Here is a 26,496-nt window from a genome sequence, read left to right as displayed (position 1 = left end):
TAACAATTTTAAATTTTCAAAATAATTTTATATTATTTTTTAAAATTCACACACAATATGTGCGAGCATAACCTTTTTCTAGCGAAACGTTTTTTTCCCTGTTTTTTTTCCTTTCCCACAATTAGCCTTTAAAAACTCATTCCACGCAAAAATAATCGCCCACTGATTTCTAAGGAATTTTTTTTTTGAAATGCCATTGATTCCTAAGATTTTAAGGGCATGAGAAGTCCATGGCAATTAGAGTCTTGCTATAGGTTGGTTCAATTATAAAAATTTAAACTACTAAAACTTAAATTTAGTTATTATTTGAAACAAATCATAAAAATTTAAGTCATATAAGTTGTTAGATAAAGCTGACAAAAAATTATAGTTATTAGTCAAGACGCAACTTTATTTCTTTATATTTGTGGTAGCACATAATACACCTACTTGAGTGCTAATAAGTCCGACTGTTAAGTCATGAGTCTAGAGATGTTCGTATCTATTTGCTAATATTATCTGATACTTTTTAGAGATTAATCTTACAATTTCTTTATCGTCGGTTTTGTCTCCCACAATATTACATATTAAGATCTGACGTCATTTTTTTACGGTTCACCTAACCAACTAGATCAAGCAGTATAACGTCTATAGATTGACGGAACTTACTTTTCAAATTTAATAATTTTTGCATTTAATCAATTCCAAAATAACCGCAATATTGATTTTATGGACACTACCTGAGAAAGCAGTTTATTTTATATATTTCTTTAAATGAATTTGAAATATTTGGTGTATATATCGAATCGATTTAATATTAATTTAAACATTATCTAAATTAAATTAATTGAAATAAATCAAATGTGAGAAATAATTGGATTAATTTCTTGCACAAAAAAAGTGTGGGCAGCAAAATCAAGTGTATTCTACAGATAAAACAAAGGAAGAACTGTGATTGTTTTGAGCTGAGGAAATTAGAGTCTAGAAACGGAGCAAAACATCCAGAAAATGGCTTCCACTGCTATTTGATTCTCATCAATTCTTCGACCGATGAGATCCCTCGACATTTCTGATCGGAATCTGAGCTCGTACGACTGCCGCCGAAGGTGGGGATTCAGACGGAGCAATTTTTGTTAATTTCCAGTTATTTGATTAGCGAAAGGGGGAATGGTGACCACTACGGCTTCCACGGGATCGTCGAAAAGCGGCGTGCCGAAATCTGGCGCGATTTCTAAGGGCTACAACTTCGCCTCCACCTGGGAACAGGTTCTTAACTTTATATTTTTCATCTATTCAATTGCTGCGATCAATTTTATGGGCTTGATTACTTTTTTCTAAGCTATTCTTTTTGATAGATCTGGCACTTATACTTGCCATACCATTTCTTGTTTTTACTGATGTTCATTGATCTAGTATTTGTTGGATCTTATATTGCTGATTTGGAAAAAAAAAGTAAAAATGTTTCTTTTTGGCCTTCTGGAATCAATTGCACTCGACTGCTCTAGTTTAGATGGTATTACTGACCTTCATTTCTTCTTTTTCCGCCATTGAAAATTTGCCAGTTTTGTTTACCGGGGGTGCATATTTATATGGTATCTAATATTGTTGTTAAATTTAATTTTTGCAGAATGCTCCGTTGACGGAGCAACAGCAGGCAGCAATTGTTGCTCTCTCCCATGTAGTTACTGAAGGTCCTTTCCCCTCCAATTTGGTTGGTCTTCTTCCATTTTAAATTTGAGCCATGATATTCCTTTTTGCAGCCTTATTAATCTGAGACTTAGCATTCTTTTAATTTGTTTCCCCTTTTATTTTGTATAAGAAGGCACAGGAGCAAGTGGCTAGGCAGGAGAATGGTCTATCTATTTCGGCAAAGCACAATGCTGCAGAAGATTCAGGGGTCATAGAGACTGTCCTAATGAATACAAATGAGGTGAATTAACTCATCACGGCTTTTGGTTATGTTTGCCAAATAAACTTTTACATTTGTTAAATTGCTTGATTGGTGATATGGCATAGGGATGATGTAGAAATACGGATATTATGAAGAGACTTGTATGGTGGTGTACTCTTTCACCTCTTAGTAGTTTTTATCTATTCACACTGATGATGATTGTGTAATTCATCTTGTATAAAATTCTGAAAATGTCATATTGCCTCAAGATAAATTTAGGGAAATGACTGTTGAAGGGTTATGAAAGACTGGATTTCTGTCTTGTTTTCTCTCGTGAAAAAGCATGTGTTTTAGGTTGATGCATATCAGTGAAATTTTGTTATCTTTCTGGAGCAATTTTCACGGCGTAACAATCTTATTTGTACTTGTGAACTTTCCTTGCGTCTTAGATTAGAAAAATCTGCATGTTATCTTGGTTGTTTCTTTAAAAAATTCTATCACCTTAGTTTGTGTGTCTACTTTGTGTGCATAGAAAATATTCATATCTAAAGCATGTAGCTACTTAACTTGCATGACTGTGGGAAATGTTAAATGCATGTGACCATAACCCTGAAATAAGAGACCGATCCCATGATTTGAAACCATGACTTCCATGGAAGATTATTGTAGAAATATTGTTTTCTGTCACCTACTATATTTAATGTCGATCTGAAATTGAACACATTATTACTTTCGCAAGAGCGAGTGATGGACATTTGAAGTTGTGACAAATGAGGCAATGTAATTCTTTCACATAGTTTCTTCTACGCTGCTAAAGAAATTGTGATTGTGCTGTTCAATAAATTGGACTCATACCTCAAACATGAATTTCCGAGTCTCCATTTGTTGATTTTTTTTCTGTTAGTTTTTCTTTTTTGGACATATCTAGAAATTACAGTGGTTTTACTTTTATGATATGCTTTATTTGTTACAGTTCTACAAGTGGTTTGCTGATCTCGAAGCAGCCATGAAATCCGAGGTTAGTTTATATCTTAATATTGACTTTGCTTGATGACTATTTTTTTTATATCATTGTGTTATTTTCCTTATTTTTCGTGTTCCAGACGGAGGAGAAATATCAGCATTACGTGCGGACATTAACTGAACGAATACAAACATGTGATAACATACTCCTTCAGGCAAGATATTACTCTTTGCTTATTGTTGTCGTGTTCAGATATTGTTAAATATCTACCTTCAGTTACTTGCTTTCATTATCAAATAAGCTAATGCTGAGCAGACTTGCTCCAGGTGGATGAAACTCTTGAATTGTTTAATGAACTCCAACTGCAGCACCAGGCAGTAGCAAAGAAAACGAAGATTCTGCATGATGCATGTGATCGACTGGTATATTATGGTTCCAATGGTGTGTGGTAGTGTACTTAAAATTTGAGGCAAAAGTACCGCTGATAAAAAGTTCCTTACTTCTGAAAATTCGATCAAAATTAACGAAGTAGTTCATTTGCGCTCTTCTATGTTTCCCTTAATCATCATAAATCCATCTATACTAAACCAAGTTGTTGATCATTATTGAGAGAATTTACAGACACGAAACAAGTTAGGTAATATTAGGTTAAGACTTTATAATCCAGTAAATTTCCTCACCTGGTTCATTTGTTATTCTTGTTGCAGTTAATGGAGAAGCAAAAGTTAATCGAATTTTCTGAATCACTTCGTGTTAAGCTCCACTACTTCGATGAACTGGAGAATGTAAGGTTTGGTTGAAATTACTTGGAGAATCAACTTTACTAATTTATCATATAGATCAGCAATCATTTAGAGATCTTCGCTGGAACTTATTCCCACCTTCCAAACTGTACTTCAAGTTTAATCTTTTTACATATGGCTATTATTTTTGTACTTGTTACTTATTTGTCTTTTAATTTTAGAAGTATATCAAATTTTGTGCTAAATATCAAAATCTTTGATGAAAGTTCTTTAGTAACTTGTTTTAAATTGATTAGAGATGACAAATTCATCCGAACCCGTCGGAGAATCCAATATCCGACCTGAATGGAGGAGGGTATTATGAGGATTTTGTACCCGGTTAAATAAATGAGTAATCAGATATGGAGATGAAGGCTGGTCTCAAAGAATCCAATCCATACCCGACCCGAATATCCGATTAAATTAATACATGTGTGTGTGTGTGATCTTTAGGCTACTATGTTAATTCTAATATCTTTTATTCAACGATATTAGTGGGATGAAATAAAGAAAATTATTAGTATAGAGTTGATGTTATTTTTTTAGGATAATGATTATAAGATAAATTATTTCTAATATTTTGTTATTTTTTTTATAATATTTAATTTTCTAATTTTTATATTTAATTTTTTCCTTATCGTTCTCAAAATTTAGTAAATATCCAGCGTACTCAAAATAATTCAAGTTTTAGAAAATTCAATTATAAGCGGTAATAAGATATTCGAGTATGATATGAATATCCGATCCTTCGACGAGTATGAGGGTGTTGATGAAATTTAATACCCGGTGGGGATGAGAATGAGGATGTTGATGAATATATTAAATAGAGATGGAGACGGAGGATATGAAATCCTGCCAAAATTCGACCCATTGTCGTCCCTAAAATCGATGCTTATACATAACAGGGGGATTTAGTATTGTTTTATTCTAGAATTTTGCATTAATCCATCTAATGTATAATTCTTTTATTTGGACAATTGATGTCCAATGCAGTTACTTAACAAAACCAGGCATTATCCTATCCTGATCTATCTAGAGGTTAAAGTGACTTATTTTGCATGAAAAAACTTGCTAAATTCTTACTTACCTGCTTGAAGTTTTGGTAAGAATAACATGTAAAAATTCGAGAACACGCAAGCCCCCCATCCATCTATATTTTTCCTGCTTGCCAAAATTTAACCAAAATAATGAAACATAGTAAATGAATGATCCTTTATATAATTTAACTTTTCAATTTTCCGCTCACATACATATATTGTACATAACATTAATTCTGAATTTTTATGGCTTCATACAAGCTGATCTGAACAAAGAATCCTTCACTCGTTATCAAACATGACTCGTATGGCATTTGTTGGAAAATACATTTTAAAATCTTGACATATATTAATGAAAAATACATGAAAATTAAGATAAAGTTAGATTGCCTACACAAGTTAGGTTTCTTTAGTCTATAAATTTGGAATATGTGTTTTTGTAATATTTTCATGATTCTCTATGTGCCTTTATTTGCAGGTTGCCACTAACTTTTATTCTCCAAGCATGAATGTCACTCATGAAAATTTCCTCCCTCTACTCAAAAGGCTTGATGAGTGCATTTCGTAAGTGATTTCATACACAGCCATCTTGAGCGAATTTACTGAACCGTAAGATTACTAGCATATCATATGCAATTAGGATGCCTCTCGAGTCTCGTCAAGTCAATAACCCGTATACTATGTGGTGCTTATCTTGTATGAACATTATTCATTTCATGATTCTAAAAATGTTGATTAATGCATGAAATGTGGGATTCCAGCTATACCCAGGCATTATTATGTTGGTGAGTTTATAATTAATCAACATTTTCAAGATATTTGCAATTTTAATATCATAAATGTCTTTACTGTGTGTAGATATGTTGAGAACAACCCACAGTACGCTGAGTGCAATGTGTACTTGGTCAAGTTCAGACAACTTCAGGTATTTACACTCTATGGTGGCGGTTCATATAAAGCAGTATTGCTGACAGAAATTTTAGTTTTCGGCTCGTAGACTTATTTCTTGCCTGGCTTTTATATGACTGTATTTTAATCATGGGACAGTCTCGAGCTTTAGGAATGATTCGTTCTCGAGTTCTCTCAGTTCTCAAGAATACCTCATCTCAGGTTTATCTGTTTTTTTTGTTTTTGTTTTATACATTGAATTTTGTGTTTGTTTGTACAGAAAAATAGTTACATCTATCAAAATTTTTTGGTTCCCCTCTCTAGGTACAGGCAGCAATTAGAAGCAATGCTGGCAACAATGCAACAGTTTCAGAGGGTGTAGAAGCTTCTGTTATTTATGTCCGGTTCAAGGCAGCAGCAAATGAGGTAATAATAGTTTCCATCCTACTTGGTTGTTATGACTCCAATCTTCTGCCTGAATAAAACTTAATAGGGGAGATGATTAACTGGGAAACTGAAACTATGGTGCATGCAATTACTGTTTATTGAGTGGTTATTTTGAAAAAAGTTACATTTTGCAGCTTAAGCCAGTGTTGGAGGTAATTGAAAGCAGAAAAGTCAGAAAGGAATATGGCCAGATACTCACAGAATGCCACAAACTTTACTGTGAGCAGAGGCTTCTGTTGGTGAGTAAATCTGCCTCCTCAATCCCACCCCTTACCACCAGAAGAAAAAAAAATGAGAGGGAAAAGAAAAAGTAAACCCCCCCACTCTCAGTTACAGAGTGAATTCCTTTCTTCAATGCTGTCTACATGTCGCCTCAAGTTGATAATCCTTTTGTTTTGTTCATCTGTGCCTGTAATCTCTAATTTTATTCTGCTCTTATTTGCCCTTTGACTTTACCTTTTCTAGGTGAAAGGCATAGTACAGCAACGCATTTCTGAATTTGCCAAGAAAGAAGCCTTGCCTTCATTGACTAGATCTGGATGTGCATACTTAATGCAGGTTGTCTTGATATAACTTTTTCATTGGTTTAAGATCATGTTCTAAATTTAGTTAAGTTGAACGGTGAAGGATGGTCTGAAATAGGGAAAACTAAGTTATCTTTCTTCTTTTGGTGTCAGAACCTTTTTATTTCTCAAAGCACAAGCATTTATAATATTATACTCCTGCTCATGTTATTTCTGTGTTAAGAATATGGACTATTAGATAATGAAAGTGTATCAAGCACTTTGGTAAATGTACTCATGGACTTGTGGGACATAGTTTGACGCTGATAACAATTTTCATGATTATCAGAACTCTCGCGTTTCTCTCTCCCAAGACATGGTCATGATGTAATGTGGGGCTAGCTTGGTTGTTTGTATCATTAGACATGCTAGATTGGATACATTTTGTGTGGGAAGAAAAATCGTCATTGCATTTCATTTTTTTAAGGCTGAAGTCTGAGACTCGAAGTATTACCGTGATTGATGGTATCATTTTATCATTTATCCAAACTTTTGGCATTTGTTATATAATTATTATCTGTAACTTACATAAAAATATTCAGTTGTAAAAAACTGGAATTTCTGCAATAGAAAATGCACAATAGTTCCAGACCGACTCGGGAAAAATGACAAATTCGTTTATTGTTCATGTCTTTAAAAACATAATAGTATATTTTAAAATTGCATTTTATTTTGCTATCAATTATTCTCTTCTATCATGATTTTTTTCCTTACTTGTGGTCCTTGTTTCTTTTTTAAACTGGTCTTTGTTTCTTTTCGAATGCCCAAGCTTGTTAATGATGTTTTGTATATGCAATAGAATCTTGTGCAACTTGCATCACTTAACTGGTAACTTTTTCTGTAAAATGCTTTTACCAACGTTGATTGGACATTTAGCTACATCAAACTTTGCTTGCATTTAATTTATTGGCAATGTCCGACACATGTTTGATATATGCCATTTGCGACGGACAGGCTGTTCTATGATTAAATGTTGGCGAAATTCTTTGTAGATAACAGCCTGACAACAGCTAACTCATCCCGTAGATAGTGCGGTCATAGTTGTCAACCTTTGTGCTACGGGGCGCTACGCTCGATTGACAACTATGAGTGCGGTCAAATATAGGAAGATCACTCCATTTTTCTCCCATGCAGAAGATATATCTTTAGTTTGGTGTTAAGCTTTAGATGATGATGATACTATCAAGTAGTGATATTTTGCATGACAGATATACAACTATTATGTGTTGTCGCCCTCTATTTGGAGGTATTATATTTTATAAATATCAGGAATGGAAAAATATGACCGTGGGTAATATTTTTCATGTTTATTAGATCTGTGTATGCCTGTTTTTGTCTTGTTACTGAAGATGAGATTGCTGGACAAAGATTATATAGATGACTGAATTTGCGGTTGTGCCAGTTTGATCATCACATTTTTGTTTTCCAGGCGTGTCAGCTTGAGCATCAACTCTTTGAAAATTTCTTCCCTTCATCTGCTGAGGATGTTTCTAGTTTGGCTCCTCTAATTGATCCACTGTGAGTCATTAGAACCTAATAATTTATGCACCAATGAACCTGTTCAACGTCCACTTTTTATGGTCCATAAGTTACATTAAAGAGTTCTTTTTGTACTAAAAAGATCCAGAAAATATTCTCTTCCTTAGTGCATAAGCTAGTACTCATAAATGTTGTTGGAATAATTTTTGGCGCCTGATTGACTGAAGTGTTGTCATTCATGCTCCTTGTTAGGGAGAGTAGAATGTCTCTAATGACAAAAGGTTGGATTCAATGCCTCAACTTCGTCTGATCAACAATAATCAATTCAGTATACTTGGTTCAGAAGCCTTTTTCTTGTCATCCTCATTGTAGATGAGAAGCTTGAAGAGAATTTGGGATAGCTTTGAAAAATGTGGAGAAATAAATGCATTTAAATATGCCACATGACACCAGATTAAGATTAGTCACGCAGATAGGTGGGGGTAGGGGGGGGGATGAGTGAGTTAAATGTGCCTTGCCCACAGGATATTCTATCGCTAAAGTGGAAAATCCGGATTTGAGATCTACTTCATCGATTATATAAGCTCGAAAATGGAATTTATTTACTGAATGAACTCCAAAATAGTTCAATAGTTTTCTCCAGGTCTTTGTTGGGTATTTAATAATATTCCATAAATTTTTTTCTGGGTAGAAATTTTAAATCTGTGTGGATGATTTATAAAATTGTCTAAGCATGTGCTGGAAGGTATGCAATCAATCGGTTTTAAACTAAACTATTTATGCCTTTTAATAATATCCATCTTTAGTTTGTTTTTGACCTCTTTGGATATTATTTTCTATGTGACAAAGTTGAGGAGGAAGCATGGTATACTTTTTTCTTTGTCATCCCATCCACATAAGTATGAATAATGTAGCAAATAGCCTTGTTGTCTAGATTTCTCTTCTATATCTGCATATTAATTATTAAAAACTCTGTTCTATTGCTCACATGTTTTGGGAGGCCAAAGTTGATGTCCCTTCTCGTTTGAAAATACATTTTTATTCGTCAGCAGAAGAAGATTTTAAGTTCAATATACGAAAGAAGTGACTAGTTTTTTATTCGGTCATTCCTTGCATCAAAAAATTTAACATCAAACAGCTGCCTTTGTTCTAATGTTTGATTGTGCATTAGAAGTCATGTTTTTTCATTATCCCAGATGCTGCAGGTTAAGACCACTTGGTTAAATTCGCTTCTAAATATCTAATCACGCTAGTTCCTCAGCTTCATTTTCAATTTCAATGGCCTTCATGTTACCCATTTTTATGCAGGTGTACTTACTTATATGATACATTGCGCCCTAAACTCATTCATGAAGCAAATTTTGATATACTATGTGAACTTGTTTATATCCTTAAAGTTGAAGTCCTTGGGGAACAGCTTAGACGACGAGGTGAGTCGTTAGTGGGGTTACGTCCAACGTTGGAGAGGATCTTGGCGGATGTTCACGAGCGGTTAACTTTCCGTGCTCGCACCTACATTCGCGATGAGGTGATTGTTCCATCCCACATTAGTTATCATCTATTGGGATACCTTTTTCAATAATTATCATCATCTTTAGTTGTTACATACACTACTATTATGGTTTTTACTGTCTCTTTCAAGTGATGGATTTCAAAGTTGAGGGACTTGTCTAGCTCAATTCCATAAGCATCTTAAGTTGAGGGACTGTTGTCTAGCTCAAATCCAGAAGCATCTCGGTGATCGTAAAATTTGTTATGAAAATAAAGTTTGATCTACTATCATAAATTATTCGAGAGCATGCTTTGGTAAACAGTGACATCAACTAGAACGTACCTATATGGTGGGAATTGGCTACACGTAGCATCTAACATGTGTCACACACTAACGCTTCGGACACCTGACTGATGTGTTTTCAGATTTTGAATATGGCTTCAATGTGTTGAGAATTTAAACAATTAAAACAGCTGAGACTCGGTGTTGGACGTAATACCTCAATGTATATTTATTCTTCTACCTGTTCCTCAGTTGTCAAGATTTCTGATGTTGATGATTGAGTTGCATTTATAGTTACTTGATATACACTCCTAACATTCTAGAAAACAACCAAATTTTGTAACTGGTACATCTGTTTTTGCTCCAGATTGCGAATTATTTTCCCACAGATGAAGATCTAAACTACCCCGCTAAGCTGGAGCAATCAACTGAGACAAATTTGGATACATCATCAGTAAGTCCTCTTGCTTTTCACGGCATGCATGACGTTGTTTTTATCTTGTTTAGATTTACTTCCCCCTTACCTTATAGTTAGTATTCAGCGTTGGATGTAGTGCCATTTCCAAGTATATTGTCTTTTAAGATGTTGAAAGTAGTCGAGTTGTCTGATATGGGATTCCTACATTATTTCATTTTGACGTATAAATTAAGCAGGAGATAAACTTTTAGTTTAAACTTTTAGTTTCTTTTCTGTACATGTGGGATGTGATGATGCGCTGCTGTATTTCTTCTATGATTATTGTTCCAACTCAAATTCAAGCGTTAATTTATTTTTCTCTCATGTACAATTGCAGAGTGATCAAAACCTAGATGTTTCCAGAACATGGTACCCTCCACTGGAGAGAACTATATCCTGTTTGTCCAAGCTGTATCGCTGCCTAGAGTCAGCAGTTTTTACTGGTTTGGCACAGGTATTCTACATCTTGGCTTATCTTCACCCAGGACAGACATGAATATTCCTGCACGCTCACTTCTTTGTTTCTTTTTATCAGGAAGCCGTTGAAGGTTGCTCTTCATCCATCCAGGTGAGTACATAAATGTTCTTGTTTATTTGATATGGGAAGTCTACTTGTTCCTTTGAGGATTGGCCTTGGTTAAAAAAATCACTCATCTCCTAAATATGAAAGTTCTTAAGCAAGTTTTCATTTCCGGTTCCAGATGTTTGATCTCACTTCTCACCTCTAAATTTGATTTTCTTGATCTTGATCTTGATCTTGATCTTGATCTAGATCTAGATCTAAGCTAATTGTTGTGTTTTTTTCATGATGGTACCCACACTTCCAGTTCATTTAGTTTTTTGGATGGTAAAAATTAGTCATTTATTTTTACAGAAAGCTAGCAAACTAATTGCGAAAAGATCGTCAACAATGGACGCGCAACTATTCGTAATAAAGCATCTTCTTATTCTCAGAGAGCGGGTAACATGTTTTCTTTAATTATTAATGACTTCATTGATCACTGTTTTTTTGTTACTCAGATCAAGTCTTGATTTTCTAGATTGCACCGTTTGATATCGAATTTTCAGTTACTCACAAGGAGCTTGATTTCTCTCATTTGCTGGTAAGTGATTTTCCTTGAAAGCTAATGTTTTCTCTTCTAAGTTTCAGATGTGTTTTTTTAGGAAAAAAGCACATGATTAAAATCTTACGTGCAGTAAAAAAGGGATAGTTAGGGCTTTATTTCGTGTATCTAACGGTTGCTTTTATGTGGACAATGTATTTGATACTGCACCTATTGACCTCTACGATATGATTGGTCTGTCTCATTAACTATCCTGCGTACATTCAAGTTTATTCTTTCTTTAATGGTGTTTTACTTTTGCACTTAATCATAATCACTGGGTTATTAAATGAGCGACATGGGAACTATCTTGCGATCTTGATGGGGATCAATCCCATCAAACTAATTTTTCAAGCATGATGAAAAAGCCCCTTGCATGGTTTTGTTAAGTGAACTTCAGAACTGAAAGGTGAAATGCATCATACCTTTTAGTTATGGAATAAAAATCGTGGCTTATTGGAACACTTGCGCTCTGTTTGTTCGGCCATTTGAGCTGACATTTCTCCATGCTAAAGCCCATCATATATTTGTTTTTATCAACTTCCTAATTCAATATTCCCAAGTTTCGTAATGAATTCTCTCTCTCACAAGTACAGAATTACTAAAAAAACTCGTAAATAAAATTCAATGTCCAAACTAAAATATAAGTTTTAAAATATCACTCTCTCAATAATCAGATCAAATACTCTATGAAATAGTAAGTGTCCTATGAACTTCAAACTTATTTGCATGACACATTATCAAACATTATTTCAGGAAACTACTAGGTACAAAAAAATTGTGTTGAAAATTTTAGTGTGCCTAGCGCACCACACGTTGAGTGATATGTAGCATATTGAGAAGTTGGATAATTTTACACATCAGTGTAGTTTGGTATCTGGTGACTACTTGACTAAGCATATCTGGGATAAATTGTTTAAAAAATAGGCAGCAGCCTTCATTATAAAAAAATGGGTGATTCTATGGCTTAAATTGTGAGCTTAAAGGATGAATATATGAGCCATATAATGTGTTTAATTGCTAGGTTATATTGTATGGCAATTTCTTACATCAGAATACCTGGTTTGGCAATTTCAAACGCTTGGTGGTTCTCCTGTGAACTCCAGTCATATGAACTTTTAAATGCCATAACTTCACAAACCATTCCAGAAAAGGTAACCTTGAAGTTTCCTTTCTTTCCTGATAAGTCAGTTGATCTTGATATTGTCTGGTATCTGGGGGAAGTTACAACCATTTCAAGTGGATGTTGACATTTATTATGCAATCTGATAGACTTACCGAGCAGTCTCGCACATACACTCTGAATTGACTATTTTGAGGTTGCAGAGATGTTTCATATCTGTTAATTGTTGACCATGATAATCATTTTCTTTACTTTTGCACAAACCAGGAGCATTTGAGACGGATTCTTAGAGGTCAGGCCCCGCTATTTGATTGGTCAAGGTCCACTTCATTGGCAAGAACTCTTTCTCCACGAGTTTTGGAAAGTCAAATTGATGCCAAGAAGGTACCTTGCTGGCGCTCAGTCTTTAAGTGGGACTTGATGTTTGTTTATTTTCCATTCAACCTTTCGATTCAGTGTAGGAATTTTGTGTTTACTTATATCTGTAGGTCACTCACTTATTATCCCAAATGGCTCCTTTTTTGTTTTTCTCAATTCTGATCTGAATGGTTTGCCTTGTATTTTGTGTTATATTTTTGTTTTTAGTGTGTGCCAAAAATCTTTGCCATTAAGAAATGGGGAGCATTAGGAATGTTTATAATTATAATCATCATCTCCTGCCTTTAGAAAGGTCAGTTGATGCTTTGGAAAATTCATACTTCATAGGTTCATAAACTGCAAATATTGCCCTGTTCACGATACAAATACTTTCTATGTTGAGGTAATTTTCTTCCGAACTTTTCATGTGCAAATTCTATTGTGTTTCCCTAAATTATTAGGATCTGAAGTTCAATTTTAATAATTCATTTGTTGGTAATAACCTCTTTACGTGCAGGATTTGGAGAAAACCCTCAAAGCCTCTTGTGAGGAGTTCATTATGTTAGTCACTAAGCTAGTTGTGGATCCTATGTTATCTTTCGTCACCAAGGTTCGACATATTCGATGTTGTAATGTATAAGTTAACGTAGCAAGCAAGTTATACATTAGTCTAGCATGGGGAAAATATTTCATTGGTTCATTTCTTAACGACGGCAGTGGAAGGCATGTTCTGGGGTATGGCTAGCTTATGTGCTACAGTTAACTAACAAAAAGGAAGAATAAAACTCATCAGCGGGAAATAGTGCCTACAAGTTTGGGACCGTGCTGTACGAGGCCCCAATTGGACAGCAGCAATTCATGTGTTTGGCTGCAAATTTGGGAAAACAGCTGGGTATCGACCAGAGTGGTAGAAAGTGTGTGGTCGTTAATTTATGTGATATGGAAATAGTCTCTAACAAGGTTCTAAATTTCGTTAGGCGCTAGACCAGCGCCTAGGCGGGGACTAGGCGCCGCTAATCGGATTCTACGGTACCAAGGACTTTCACACTGACCTGAAACGAGGAGATTGAGATAACGATAAAACCAGATGAAGTTGCTTAATAAAATGATATCAGAATCAGTGATGAAAATTCTTCAAATCTGTTTCATGTACTTGAGGTAGCAAAGACAGATATATTAAGAAATGCAAGAAACCGAAAGAAAAAAGAGGTAGAAGAAAGACATCGTTGCTGCTCCACAAGATGGGATATGTAAATATTTTCCATCAGGCTTCTCGATTTCTTTGGTGCTGCGGTAGATTTAGGACAACCTCTTTTCAACTTTTAATTTTTTAATTGGGCTTTAAAATATTAAAACCCCAAACAATTTTTTTCAAAACAAATCAGGCCTATTTAAGGATGTCCAGGCCAGCCCAGGCGTGCCCAGGAGCGCCCAGGCGCTTAGGCTGGCTGCCTAGCACCTTATCGATGCGGTAGGTCGCCGCCTAGCGCCTAGGGCGCATTTTAGAACATTGGTCTCTAACAACAAATGGTTCTTCTGTGAAGGTTACTGCTGTTAAAGTTGCAATATCCTCTGGCAGTCAAAATCTGAAGGTGGAGTCTGCCATCAATAGGCCACTTAAAGATCAAGCTTTCGCAACTCCAGAAAAGGTTGCTGAACTTGTTCAAAAGGTATACTTTGGAATTTCGTGTTTCCCTAGTCGGTGTAATTTCCATCCAGTTCAAGCTGTTGAATTACTTACTTTGTTAATATATTGTCCTCTGAGAACCAACAAACAATTGGACGTGCAACAGGTGAGTGCTGCTATCCAACAAGAGTTGCCAGGGGTGATGAGTAAAATGAAGCTTTATCTCCAGAATCCTTCGACCCGTGCAATACTTTTCATACCAATAAAGTAGGATTTCTTCACCCTTACATGTTTTTACCATCCTGATGTTTGTCGTTTGGATTTCTATTCTCTGATGACTATTTTCAGCTCGGGGCAGTTATTCAACCTTTTTGTATTACAAGGTTTTTGACTAATAATCTAGTACAAAGCATACAAATCATATGTATACTGCTTACATTTTTTTTCATAATACAAATTAACTCTCTTGTTTATCAACTGTTTTAATGCGATAATCAACTAAATTTGCAGGACCAACATTGTTGAGGCGCATGTTCAATTACAGTCTCTGCTTAAATCAGAGTATTCAACCGATGACATGCATACAGTGAATATGGTTTCGGTACAAGAGTTGCAATCTCAACTTGATAGTCTCTTGTGACGCAGTTCGAAGGTTTTAAGATGCCATGTTTTGATTCATCTGAGGTCATATTTTCAAGATTAAAGAAATTAAGAAACAGGATTTACTCATTATTTAGTGTGTGAACTTTAACATGGCGAACATGTAGATACAAAGGGACAGAGAGGTCTTCGAACTTGTCATTAGGTCCAATTGGATATAAATCTAGTACAGTTTTTTCAAACTAATGAACTCAAGTAAGGGCGATCTTTTAGGCATGCGTGGTTTGATTGTCTATTGAATATGCAGCGTGATACACTGAAATAAAAAGGAGTTACAGAGGAGCAGAAGTAAATTTTGATGGATTGGTCCATTTACGATGATCGAACTTAAATTCTGAAACCAATAATGCGTGATTACATGCAATAATATGCTTTAAATTAACCGCTACAAAAGACCCGGTAGTCAAAATGCAAGGAGAAATCGGATCCGCATGTCATCAAGAAAAGTTTTGCATGAAAAAAAGGGAATACATTTCACTTGCTATTGGAAACATTTAGGCGTTTATACATTTACAGAAAAATTTTTGGGCAAAAAAAGTAACCCACCCAAACTTAAGACGGCGTACAAATGAAAGTACTATGATTTTGTAGGCACCTTTTCTTGTATGTTTTCTTCAGATTGTTCTGATTGAGAGCCACTGTCTGGTATTGACGAAGACCACTGATCTGGCACCATCAGAAAATAAGCAGACATTGCTTTCCGAAATCGTTTCTTGTATTGCTTAGGAGAAATCACTGTGGGAGAAGCATTTTTTGGGCCTCCGAGGATGCCTGAAGCCTTTACCCAGGTTTCAAGATGTTTGTCCCATGTGTATTGTCTCATGAAGTCGATAATCCCAAGTACCAACTCGTGCTTTTCATCATCCACACCAACAAGCAGCGAGTAATCCATCACATCTATCGACTGTACCAGAGTAAAAAAAAACAAGTCAGTTTTGCTCGGTCCATATGTTACGTAAAGAGATGGTCGCGTCATGGTTAAATTTGGACCAATACAACAGGGAATAGTGATCAACACGCAGAAGCCAAGAATTTTTTCGTTAGCACTCGCATGGTATTATGTCATGCATTTAGTCATGAAGGTGAAAGTGGCGACTGGTTTAGAAGAATTAAAACAAATTCACAACTTACGGCGAGAAAAGAAGTGTCATTCCACACTGCTCTCTCCAGTAGACGTTTTGCCTTAGTTCCCAAAAAAATAGGAGAAGTTCGCATGGCCTCTAGGAGATTCTGATCAAGAAGAACTTTATTGTTTCCACTTGAATCCGGATTATACCGTGATCTAGCAGATCCTTTAAGATCATAGAGTTGGGTGATATTACGATTGAAAAGAAGATTCTCCATCACCAAAACATCGAGTTTTGATTCTTTTCCTCCTTTCAGATACTTTGACGTGACCTTCGTATTTACCACCACCCAAATAAAACATCAACTTTCCGAAATGGCAGACTACAATTTGGTGTCAAAAGACGGAATGTAATTGAAAAGTTTTTGAAAGCAAAGTGGAGTTACAAAAGGTTTGCGAAGTTCTAAACATGACATTTTATATGAACTTCGCATAGTGGGCAAAATCAGTTTGTCATAAACTGTTGTGGCAAGTTGAATTTAAAAATAAAGTTAACTAGCCACAAAGAAGTAGGCAATTAGTCAAAAGATCTTAGTAGATAATAGTTGATACCTGATAGATGCCTAAAATCTTTGCAAGGCAAGTGGGACATCCAGTCTTTAAAGATTCTGACAAGTACTTGAAGTAAGATGGGGCAAACTTAAAAAAGGACTCTAGCTCCGTCTTCGTTACCTGTTTGATAATAAATCTGTCATCCAATGTTTTGGCAAAGAAGACGTTGCTTTTACCTCCCTGTGCACCCCACTTCTTACAGCGACTGAGAGAGCGAATGAAGTCTAACTCACTTGCAGAGCAAGCTTTCCTCAGGGCCTCAAACTGCTTTGCAAAATAACAGGTCACATTATACTTCACCTTTCCTGGAGGGCCATCATCAGAGAAAGATATTCTGGCATGCAACGCATTTGGAACTAAAAGCGGGTCCAAACCTGAGAAACTTCGCGAGCCAGAGGATAAGATGCTTTCATCCGTAGAACCAAGAGTCCTTAAGGATTCGGAAGGTGTCTCATCAAAAGAATGAGGTGAAAACAAATTAAATGGCTCCAAAATCGATAACGTACTTGAGGATCCTAAAGAATCTTTCGATAGTCTTTCAGGTTCCTCTGACATAAGATTTTTGTAGTCTGGTGAGACCAGAGTATATGAAATGATGCTAGTAGGCTCATCGTCATAAACTGGAACAACAATGTCACTAGAAGCTAAGGGTAGCAGCAACCTAGCTCCACCCCAACATAGCAGCTCTCTCAACGATGAGATATATACAGGATAATAGTCACTAATCTTACAAAGCTGCAGCGCATTTGGAGAAGAATTCTTGTTAAATGACTGATTCAGAGTTGAAAACGGCATGCCAATCCAACTACTTGGATTGTCCACATTACTACGACTTTTTGCAGGTAAGGTATGAATATCCTCAGCCATAGATTTACCACTATCAAAGTAACTTTCAGCAGGTTCTTCTGAGGTTGACACAATGCCAGGAGTAGAGCTTCTGGAAAGCAGATTCGGGGATCCAATCTCATTCTCCTCGAAAACCATAGATGCTGGAGGGAGATTGCCAGTCCATGCCGCATCTAAATTATCAGATAGAGATTCCACTGTAGGGAACTGCCCCACTGATCGAGCCCGTCGCACACTTTTTCCAATTTCTGGGATGTCTGGCTTCCTTGTCAAACTTGAGCCAGAACATTGACAACCGTCAGGTTTCTTTATATCGCTCTCAATCAAACTCATGTCTACTGATTTATCAATCTCATAACCTGAGTTGACTTGGCCATGCTCTTTCCCAGCAAGTTCGCTATCAGGCTTAAAATTTTCAAGAGAAGAATCACAGCTACTGAAGCCTCTCCCTAACCTGGGAGACACATCTATCCCAGTTGGTCTTTCCCATGATTTGCCAGGCTTCTCTGTCAGCTGTGGTACTGAGTTGCTCCAACCTAGAAAATTAGATCTAGAAACATGTATCAAACGCTGGTCCCAGATGTAAGTGCGCAAAATTAACTCCCTTCTGAGTCTGTTGATCTCAAGAATGTCAATTTCTGGCAGACCATATTTAGCCTCCTTATTGAAAATGCACCGCAGTGACTCCTAAACATCATGAGTTTGGTTAGATATGGAGATAAAAGTGGAACTAATTTTGTTCTTGTAGTAATAAGGTTATACTTTTTCAGAAGCAAAAATCAGAATTTAAACTCCCATTTGTATCCAGAAAAAACTAGAGGAAGGCATCAGCACTAACGAACGCTGTGTGGAAGAAAATATGACTGATAATTTTATTCATTTATTGGGGGATTAAAACTAAGAAACTAAAACTTCTGAATGGGTTGTCTTCATGCAAGTTCAACAAAGCACAAATATAATTCACCCCAATTGAATTTAGGGTTTGCAAATTGAGTAACTTTCCATAGAAACCACCTCAAAATCTTCCTTTTCCTTCTGAAGCATCACTTCCAGTTCTGCAATCTCCTGAACTGATTCAGGTGCTTTCGCACATGCCCGTTTAGCAATTTTTTCAGATATTTGAGGCAGAACTTCCAATACCTCAGTGAAAAAAAGACGTGCCTTGCTGCTGACCTGTAGTAATGAATAATTGTACCATGGCATAAATGCTGCGAACTACAAATATCTGGGGGAGCAATGAGCCGAAAATTTACAAACTTTCACCTCGTCGAGTTCTTTCTGTATCCACTCCTGTTTTTTATGATTAAATTCAAGTTTTGAGGGTGGGAGATGAACACGATGAACATTGATGGGAGCATACCGGAAGCAGGCTACCATCCTCCCGAAACTGCATATAGTACAACCATGTAAGAAAATGTTGAGATCCAGTCAAAACAAACTAAGCTACCAAATTCTAAGAGTACAACACTCAGATTACGCCAAGAGCTTCTGAAGCAAAGTGTAATAGAAAATCTGTATTTAGGACAGAAACAACTGTCTAAGAAAGCTAAAAAACTGACGCAACTTTGCACACAGATATGAAGGAACTGGAAGTCTGTAACAGACGTTAAGCAGGACATTGGATAAAGGGGCAGTTAGTCAACAATCATAAAAGGACATTAAGTAGAATGCCTTATATCAGACATCAAACTAACAGGATTTTCAACAAAAATCCCATTAGTTAATCAAGGAGCTAATCTAATTATTACCCACCCGCAAGAAATGGAGCAGATATGAGATTCAGCTGGATTTTCAACTTGCAGGATTGCAAAAAACTCAACAGTCAACAGATAAATTGGAGAACACTACATTAAATTATATCCAGATAAGTAAAATAAATGCATACCCATAAAATCGAAGACAGTCTCTATGAAGAGAATGACCACAGCTAGCAACCCTGCTTGCAGCAGCATGATTTGAAAAACTAAGTTCCAAAAATTTTCCAAAAGATAAACCCCAGGCAGCATCTGACATAACCACTCTTTTGGTGGCAGGAGGAAAACCATTGGTCCTTGGACAACGTAGGCACCGATGCCACATCCAAATCTTTCCTTCTCGCTCACCAGGCAACAGGAATTCTGGAAGCTTTTTTACAGAAATTGTAAGGCTGCCTTGTTGATGAGTATAGCAATAAATATGTGCTTCTGATGGCATTTCACATGAGTGACACCGGTATCCCTGATAAGAATTTACAAACCACTCTTTCAAAGTTTGAAGTGTAAAATATAGTCACATCAGTAGCATATGAAGATGTTGGAAAAAATCAGATACCTGGTCAAACAAATTATCCCAAAGATATCGACCCAAAGGTTTATCAAAGCATCCATAGTATTTTATTCGAAACAGATGAGCACGCTCACATACACTTCCATTCCACACACATCTTGTCGAAAGAGAGACCAGAATGCTCTGATGATCAGATGGTGAGGGAAGAAACTCTTCCTTCGACGATGTTAACTCCCCATGAATATCAATGCTATCCTGTTCCAAAGATGTTAATTCATAACCGTTCAAATGCGAAGGCAGTTTATTTCCATGAGCATAAGAAAAGCCAAATCTCTGTCTAGACACCTCTGGGCTGAAAATGTGGTTAGAAACTAGATTATCTTTTCCCTCCACTTCACCTATTTGATTCAAATGCGTTTTAGCTGCATAACATTCTCTGAAACCCAGACCAGTTGTCTCCTTGTAGGAATCAGCATCAGAGATATGCTCCTGCAGAGGTATAGAGTCAGTATTACCCATGGCAGATGCAAAATTGGCACTTCGAGCACAGCCTCGAGGCTCTGTCTCAGACATGGGAACTATTCTAGACGATTGTCTGATATCAAGAAACAGGTTGTTCTTAGACTGACAGATAGGCTGATGGAACCCTTGAGGTTTTTCAGTAGGATGAAGATTGTTGTTCTGTACCATAGTTATGGACCTTTCAAAGCTTGAGGGTTTATCCGGCAGTGCAACCTTGATTGGAGATGTCAAATGGAATTCTGGCAGAGAAGCACCTTCATCAGCAAGAAACGATGTCTCTAGAGATAAGTGGTAGGCAGCAAAAACACTATAGTGGATAACATTTTTCACTTTCTTCAACTCATCCCCACTGGCACCCTTGAGTAAAACCTGAGGCCCAATAAGAAACAAAATGGATAAGCCAAAAAGGAAAAGTCAATAAAGCAATTTATTGTAAAGTACATAATAAATTCGTACTACTCTTTTCTTATTTGAACATGTTTTAAGCAAAATGGAACAGCAGGAGTTTTCACAATAAACTCCATTAAAGAAGCAGAAGATATTGTGAACAAAGTCAGTAAGACATCAACAAAATCCAGACTATCCTTTTAGAGAAACCAACTCATCCTTAAAAATGAAACACAGAATTTTCCCTTTAACAAGAAAACTTCAATAGCAAAACCCATATTTTCCATTTATAAACCAAACAGGTCAAACATCCTCGAACTCCTCATCACCCCTGCAAAGGAGAGATTTGAAAAGCGGAAAAAAAAAGGAGAAGAAATACCTTTCAACTTTTCCCAAGAAAGATAAAAGGTAAATTTATGGAAAACAAAAAATTTCTCAGTCCTTATTTGGCTATCAGGCATAAACTGAATCTACAGAAAAATAACAGAGATATAACTTTGAAATTCCAGATTTGATTTTAAACAATGGTAAAGCAGATAATAAGATGCAACTGGCAAACAGTGAAACATAGGCGTAGCGTTTCCATCAGCAAGCTAGAAATCACCTATCTTGTGTTACAAAAAACATTGAGTTTTTTGCAATTTACCCACGGTTTAACATCTATTACTCACTAGATGCTAAATTTCTCATTCGAAATCAACCAGTATTGCATCACTGATATGAACAGCCCCGTAATACAGCTTAACTAGATCAAACAGTAGTTTCAAAAATTTGTATGCGATAAAAAAATTCCAGATCAGTCATTGAATTTATTTCCTTAATAAAAACATCTTACACATACGTTTTGAGGAAGGCAGAAAAAGAAGCCATGCACTATTTATTACCTTAAGGTCTCCAAACCCTCAAAACCTAGAATCGCTAAATACAGCATATATAGTTCTCCTGTTCTAGACATAGATAAACTAAAAACACACACTAAAAACACACTCGACCAAAACAATATATGTGTGATCAGTCAAAGTGATTACAGACTTACAGTACATCCCAATGGCCTAGGGCAGCCTTCAAAAAACATCAGCGTTTTTGTTAACTTTTTACCTCCCTGACCGGCACTTCCAAGATCTTCCATAAACTTTTCCACGTGGAAAAATTCACAGTACCCTAATTTTGGAGCTGAAAGATGATCTATTGAAGGAACTATTTGTGCACCAGTGCAGCGCGCTATACGCTCTAAAAGGGGCCTCTTGATATTAAGAACAAGAGATATCTCTTTTGCAAGAAGATAATCTTGTGCATATCTGGAAACTGATTTTTCTACCAAAAGAACATTGGGGTGGTGCACATCAATTTTTGTTACAGCCATTTTCAAATGGTCCATTTCCTGAAACAAGAAAAACACCGCCAAGGAGTCCATAAGATCATGTAAATAGAAATCTTCTCATCGTGAAAAAAAAATCACAATTAAAGCCATTTAAAATCCTATAGATGATGGTAAAGAATATCAGAACGTAGAAAAGTCAATTCAGAGTCAGAGTCAGAGTCAGAGTCACAACCTGCTGTAATAAAGTATCAAAACTTGACAAATGGTTAGAAACCCGTTGGTACTCCAAAGCACCACCAAGCAGTAGTAAACGTGCTTTGGAAATTTTTGAAGTCATTCGTCTATGAGCCACGTTTTTCTTACAAACGACCCCTCTGGCAACCATACTAATAAAAAAACAATAAGGATCTTATCAGAAATATGAACTACTACTAGATGGCACTAATATTTAACACATTAAAAACAAGCATATATTTCAAATGCTGTGAGGTCAGAAACTTGGATATTTTCTTCAAATATTCCCATATTAGATTTATCCATTAGGAAAAAACATTCATGCTTTTGGAATTTGACAGATGATCAATCAGAAGCTAAAATGCCTACTGACATATATTAATTAATACTTATAGCTAGCCAACAACTCCAGATACCTGTTCTGCTGCATTCACAAAAAAGTAACCTGCACAATTGGAGAGCCATATTTCTGTACCAACAATAACCACATGTATACCATCATATTGCAAGGCATTAAAGAGTAATCACCAAGTACAAAAAAAGAAGATGGATGCAGTAACTGAGTAATGGGATGTCAATTAAGTTCACCTCTCATTTCGATGCCCACAAGCAATGCACTTAACCTTAACATATCCTCCAGGATCCATTCCCCCGCCCATACTTGTGTCTGGCTTTAGAAAAGTGGCAGCTTCCCATGATAACTTAGTTATAATGTCCAACCAGCTTTCTTCCATATCATGGTCGCCAACAGGTAGGTTTTCAGCCTGCAGAAGTTGAGTTATCAAAGCTCTGAAATGCCCGCCAACTACTCTTTTCATACTCTCACGATGCTCCTCATTTGATCTATCTCTACTTCGACATTCACCACCACCAAAGCTGCCAGAGCGTAGGTAACCCCATTCTCCCACTGCATCCTCATTAGTATCATCATCATCAGATAAAAGGGCTTCTCTCTCGTCATCGTCATTTTCAGGCTCAGGAGGTAACCATAGCAGACCATTATTTTCATAATCCATAGGTTCATTGTCAACAGCATTCAAAACATTAACAGGCGGAGTGCCATGCTGTGCATCATTTTGCTCTTCTTCTTCCCCAAGCTTTGTCGCTTTGTCCACTCCCTGCGACTCAAAATTTTCAGGAAACAGAGTCGAATTATAAGTTGAATCCCCATTTTCATCATTAGGGTGCACTTCATGTGGCTGGTATACGCTTTTATCCCCCCCACAGTTGATTGTACCATAACACACATCAGAAGGGCTCAAGCAAATAGCCCCAGAATGTGATACATGTGACGGGTAGCTATCATCCTCATCATCACTTCTGGAATTCCAATCACATAATGAAAAAATAAAACTATGAGGGAATTACTAGGAAGAAAGAGTTAAAAAATAAGCATAATACCTTAAAACATATACAAAGCTCAAGAACACAATGTGTCAAAGATTGATGCTAAAGCTATTTTATATTTGAGGGGCAAAAGAGAACCAATCTATATGATTTATAGATACAACATTAATCAAGAACAAATAGATGATTATTAAATGAGATCACAGATGTAAAGTTTGGTGCCACTTGAAATCCGTCTATTAAAAGACGTCAGGTCTCCGACTGAAATGGGCTTCACCCTCGGTATAAATGGGGTGAGGGTCGAGCATTTAGAATCGATATATACAATATCACTTAAGAAACTTGTAGACGATTTAAAAACTTCTCAATATGGAAATACTGAGTGTTTTCCCATTGTTCCAAGCATCTGGTAAAGTATTATATACACAGAATTTCAAAGTCAGTAGAAGGATTCATCAACACTTGAAGTGGGCTGTCAAATAATAAAATCGAAAAGACCTAAAAGTATTTCGAAAATTTCACTGGAAAAACAAATCTCAATCCCAAGAGTTCTTTAGAAAATAAATAAATGGTTGTGTTTCCAGGAACTTCCACGTGCAACACAAGGAAGTTTCCTTGTCACAAGTGTAGGTGCTGTCCTGATAAGTCTCTACAATGAGTCCTCAATTATCCAGAGAAAAAATGTTGCAGCCAGAGGCAAAAGACACGAAGACACACCAGATTAAAACCAGCATCTTCAATTGAATCTAAAAGGATACTCCTTAAATACTTGATGTAATCAGACCGAAAAAACAAGAACGCGTAAAAAGTGCTCGTAGATAAACACAAACTCAATCAAGGAGAATTCCAAACAGGGAAAACCTATCACAAAATGAACAATTCTGTAAGTAAAGGACAAAAACAAACCACCGTCATTTCAACAAACCAAAAAACTTATCACTTTTGCTAGAATTAAATTAGGTAGTTGAATGAGAAGACCTGCAGTAAGATCCAAACTGTTCAGTGTAAGAATCCCCAGCATCAACATAGTCAAGCCTTCTGGGGCTTGTTGCCAAATTTTGCCTTCCTGACTTAGAATCCGTCTGCTCAGACTGACATGGGCTTGGACCGATATCACATGAAACATGCTGGAAGGGTCCCATTGAATATCCAATTGAACCAGCAGAGCAGCCACTATTACAGGTTCGACAACTAGATTGAGTGCTAATCAAACTTGAGGATGAGGGAGACAGACTGGGTCCAGGACTTGATGCAGCCATCAAATCACCACTAGTTGATCCTTGTTTCCATTGCTTGAAGCAATAATTACAAACCCTAATCCTATCCCCTTCTTCCTGACCACTCTTGAGCACATCGGAAGACAAGGAAACAGAGTTCGCAGAGCACTTGGCACAGAAAACCCGGCCACACAGTCGGCAATGATGCCTGCGATTAAAAATATTGAATTGGGAATCACACTCGTAGCACACGCGGCAGCTCTGGTCTGGCATCCAGAAATCCCTGGACATGTTTGCAGGTTCTGGCATCCGAGGAATCCATGATTTCACAACGTCAACTATCTCAGAAACTTTCTTACTATCAGGAGTATCCATTAAATTATGTAACAATCAAATATCATGGTTATGAATTAATCACCGGACCATTCGTGGTAGTTACCAAACTTCCTAAAAAGTCCATACAATAAGGAAACAGGAAAGAAGTTAACCAATTATATGGATACCGTATGAACTTAAAAATTCCAATTAAAAACCATATGTTATAGTATCATATGCGACAACAGATAGCATAAATCATAAATTAATCAAAATCAACTGCCAGTACAAATTGAAGTAGAACCTAAAACACAGAATTCACAATAGTCAAAGAAGTCCACCACCAGTCCACCAATTCATAAACCATAAGCATTTACAACAATATTCCTTCAAAAAGTAGAAGTACCGTATCCCAAATCGCAGAAGAACTTTATCGATTACCCCATCCACAAGCTCAATTCAATTAACTCGCCCCAAAACCACAACAGCAGAAAAGGGCCAAAACAAAAGAGAAATCAGTGGTTCAAGAGCGTACAAAAACTGGGGAAAAAAAGAGAAGAAATTCGGGGTGGAATAGTTTGGAGCTGTGGCTTAAAGCGTGTGGAGGAAAATGGAGGAGAGTGGTAAAGTACGAAGAGTCACGAAAAAGGCATGAGAGGAAGCGGGCAAGGGAAAGGTGATTAGAAATAGCGCAGACAAATATATATAATATCCTCTGTCGTCATGTGAGGGAGGGGGCATGGCCATTGTAACTGCCTTTTTTTTCTTACGATGACAAGCCACGCGCCGCCGCCGTTTTGACTTCTGGAACCATCCAACAGCCTCGCCGGCATTGTTAACCACTCACCACCGTTATAATTCGACCGTTCCCATTTTGGATTAATTTAAAAGTAAAAAAGAAAAGTAGCAATGCAATAAACGAGAGACAGTAGAACTAATTATTTGACAATTATACTATAAAATAATATTAATATTTAGAAAAATAAAAATAAAAATAAAAATAAAAATAAAAATTAGTTTATATGGATTAAATGGTTTGACTAGTTATTCTACTTGTCAATATATACTACAAAATCTTAAAATTTATTATTAATTTACGATTTTAATTCTAAATCTGGTTTCATATTTTAAGATTGGGTACCGGAAAATTTTGTAAAAATAATATATTAAGATTTTTTTGTGTTTGTAGCAAATAGACGCTATATGTGGTTTTCTTAAAAATTTACTTAAATA

The 26,496-nt window shown here is 36.4% G+C and overlaps 2 protein-coding genes across 5 annotated transcripts; one reads left to right on the top strand and one right to left on the bottom strand.

Annotated features, from left to right (window-relative positions):
- Nucleotides 1–647: 647 nt before the first annotated feature.
- Nucleotides 648–15,411, top strand: LOC140971485 (conserved oligomeric Golgi complex subunit 3-like). The gene is made up of 25 exons (XM_073433773.1): nucleotides 648–1,245; nucleotides 1,607–1,690; nucleotides 1,802–1,909; nucleotides 2,844–2,888; nucleotides 2,974–3,048; nucleotides 3,161–3,256; nucleotides 3,542–3,619; nucleotides 5,132–5,217; nucleotides 5,512–5,578; nucleotides 5,701–5,763; nucleotides 5,866–5,967; nucleotides 6,123–6,227; nucleotides 6,454–6,546; nucleotides 7,981–8,069; nucleotides 9,339–9,558; nucleotides 10,172–10,258; nucleotides 10,599–10,715; nucleotides 10,797–10,829; nucleotides 11,136–11,222; nucleotides 11,302–11,364; nucleotides 12,755–12,871; nucleotides 13,362–13,454; nucleotides 14,389–14,514; nucleotides 14,638–14,738; nucleotides 14,982–15,411. Exons 1-25 carry the CDS (start codon nucleotides 1,147–1,149, stop codon nucleotides 15,109–15,111), a joined length of 2,364 nt encoding a protein of 787 aa, XP_073289874.1. The 5' UTR covers nucleotides 648–1,146; the 3' UTR covers nucleotides 15,112–15,411.
- A 159-nt stretch (nucleotides 15,412–15,570) lies between these two features.
- On the bottom strand, nucleotides 15,571–26,111 carry LOC140971484 (1-phosphatidylinositol-3-phosphate 5-kinase FAB1B-like). 4 transcript variants are annotated; one of them, XM_073433769.1, is made up of 12 exons: nucleotides 25,670–26,111; nucleotides 24,710–25,395; nucleotides 22,973–23,704; nucleotides 22,383–22,536; nucleotides 21,866–22,210; nucleotides 19,966–20,811; nucleotides 19,541–19,872; nucleotides 18,919–19,042; nucleotides 18,670–18,828; nucleotides 16,810–18,342; nucleotides 16,263–16,529; nucleotides 15,571–16,035 (listed from the first exon to the last, which is right to left on the bottom strand). In XM_073433769.1, the coding sequence occupies exons 2-12, from the start codon at nucleotides 25,321–25,323 to the stop codon at nucleotides 15,709–15,711; spliced, it is 5,433 nt and encodes a 1,810-aa protein (XP_073289870.1). In that variant the 5' UTR covers nucleotides 25,324–25,395; nucleotides 25,670–26,111; the 3' UTR covers nucleotides 15,571–15,708. The 4 variants fall into 4 exon arrangements, with proteins under 4 accessions (XP_073289870.1, XP_073289871.1, XP_073289872.1 ...); XM_073433770.1 differs by having other exon boundaries at nucleotides 24,710–25,286; XM_073433771.1 differs by having other exon boundaries at nucleotides 24,710–25,250.
- Between the last annotated feature and the right edge of the window lie 385 nt (nucleotides 26,112–26,496).

This window comes from Primulina huaijiensis, chromosome 2 (genome assembly GCF_012295235.1).
Source record: "Primulina huaijiensis isolate GDHJ02 chromosome 2, ASM1229523v2, whole genome shotgun sequence".
Lineage (NCBI taxonomy): Eukaryota > Viridiplantae > Streptophyta > Magnoliopsida > Lamiales > Gesneriaceae > Primulina > Primulina huaijiensis.
The sequence above is the reverse complement of the archived record's forward strand: the minus strand, read 5'-3'. Positions and strand labels throughout refer to the sequence as shown.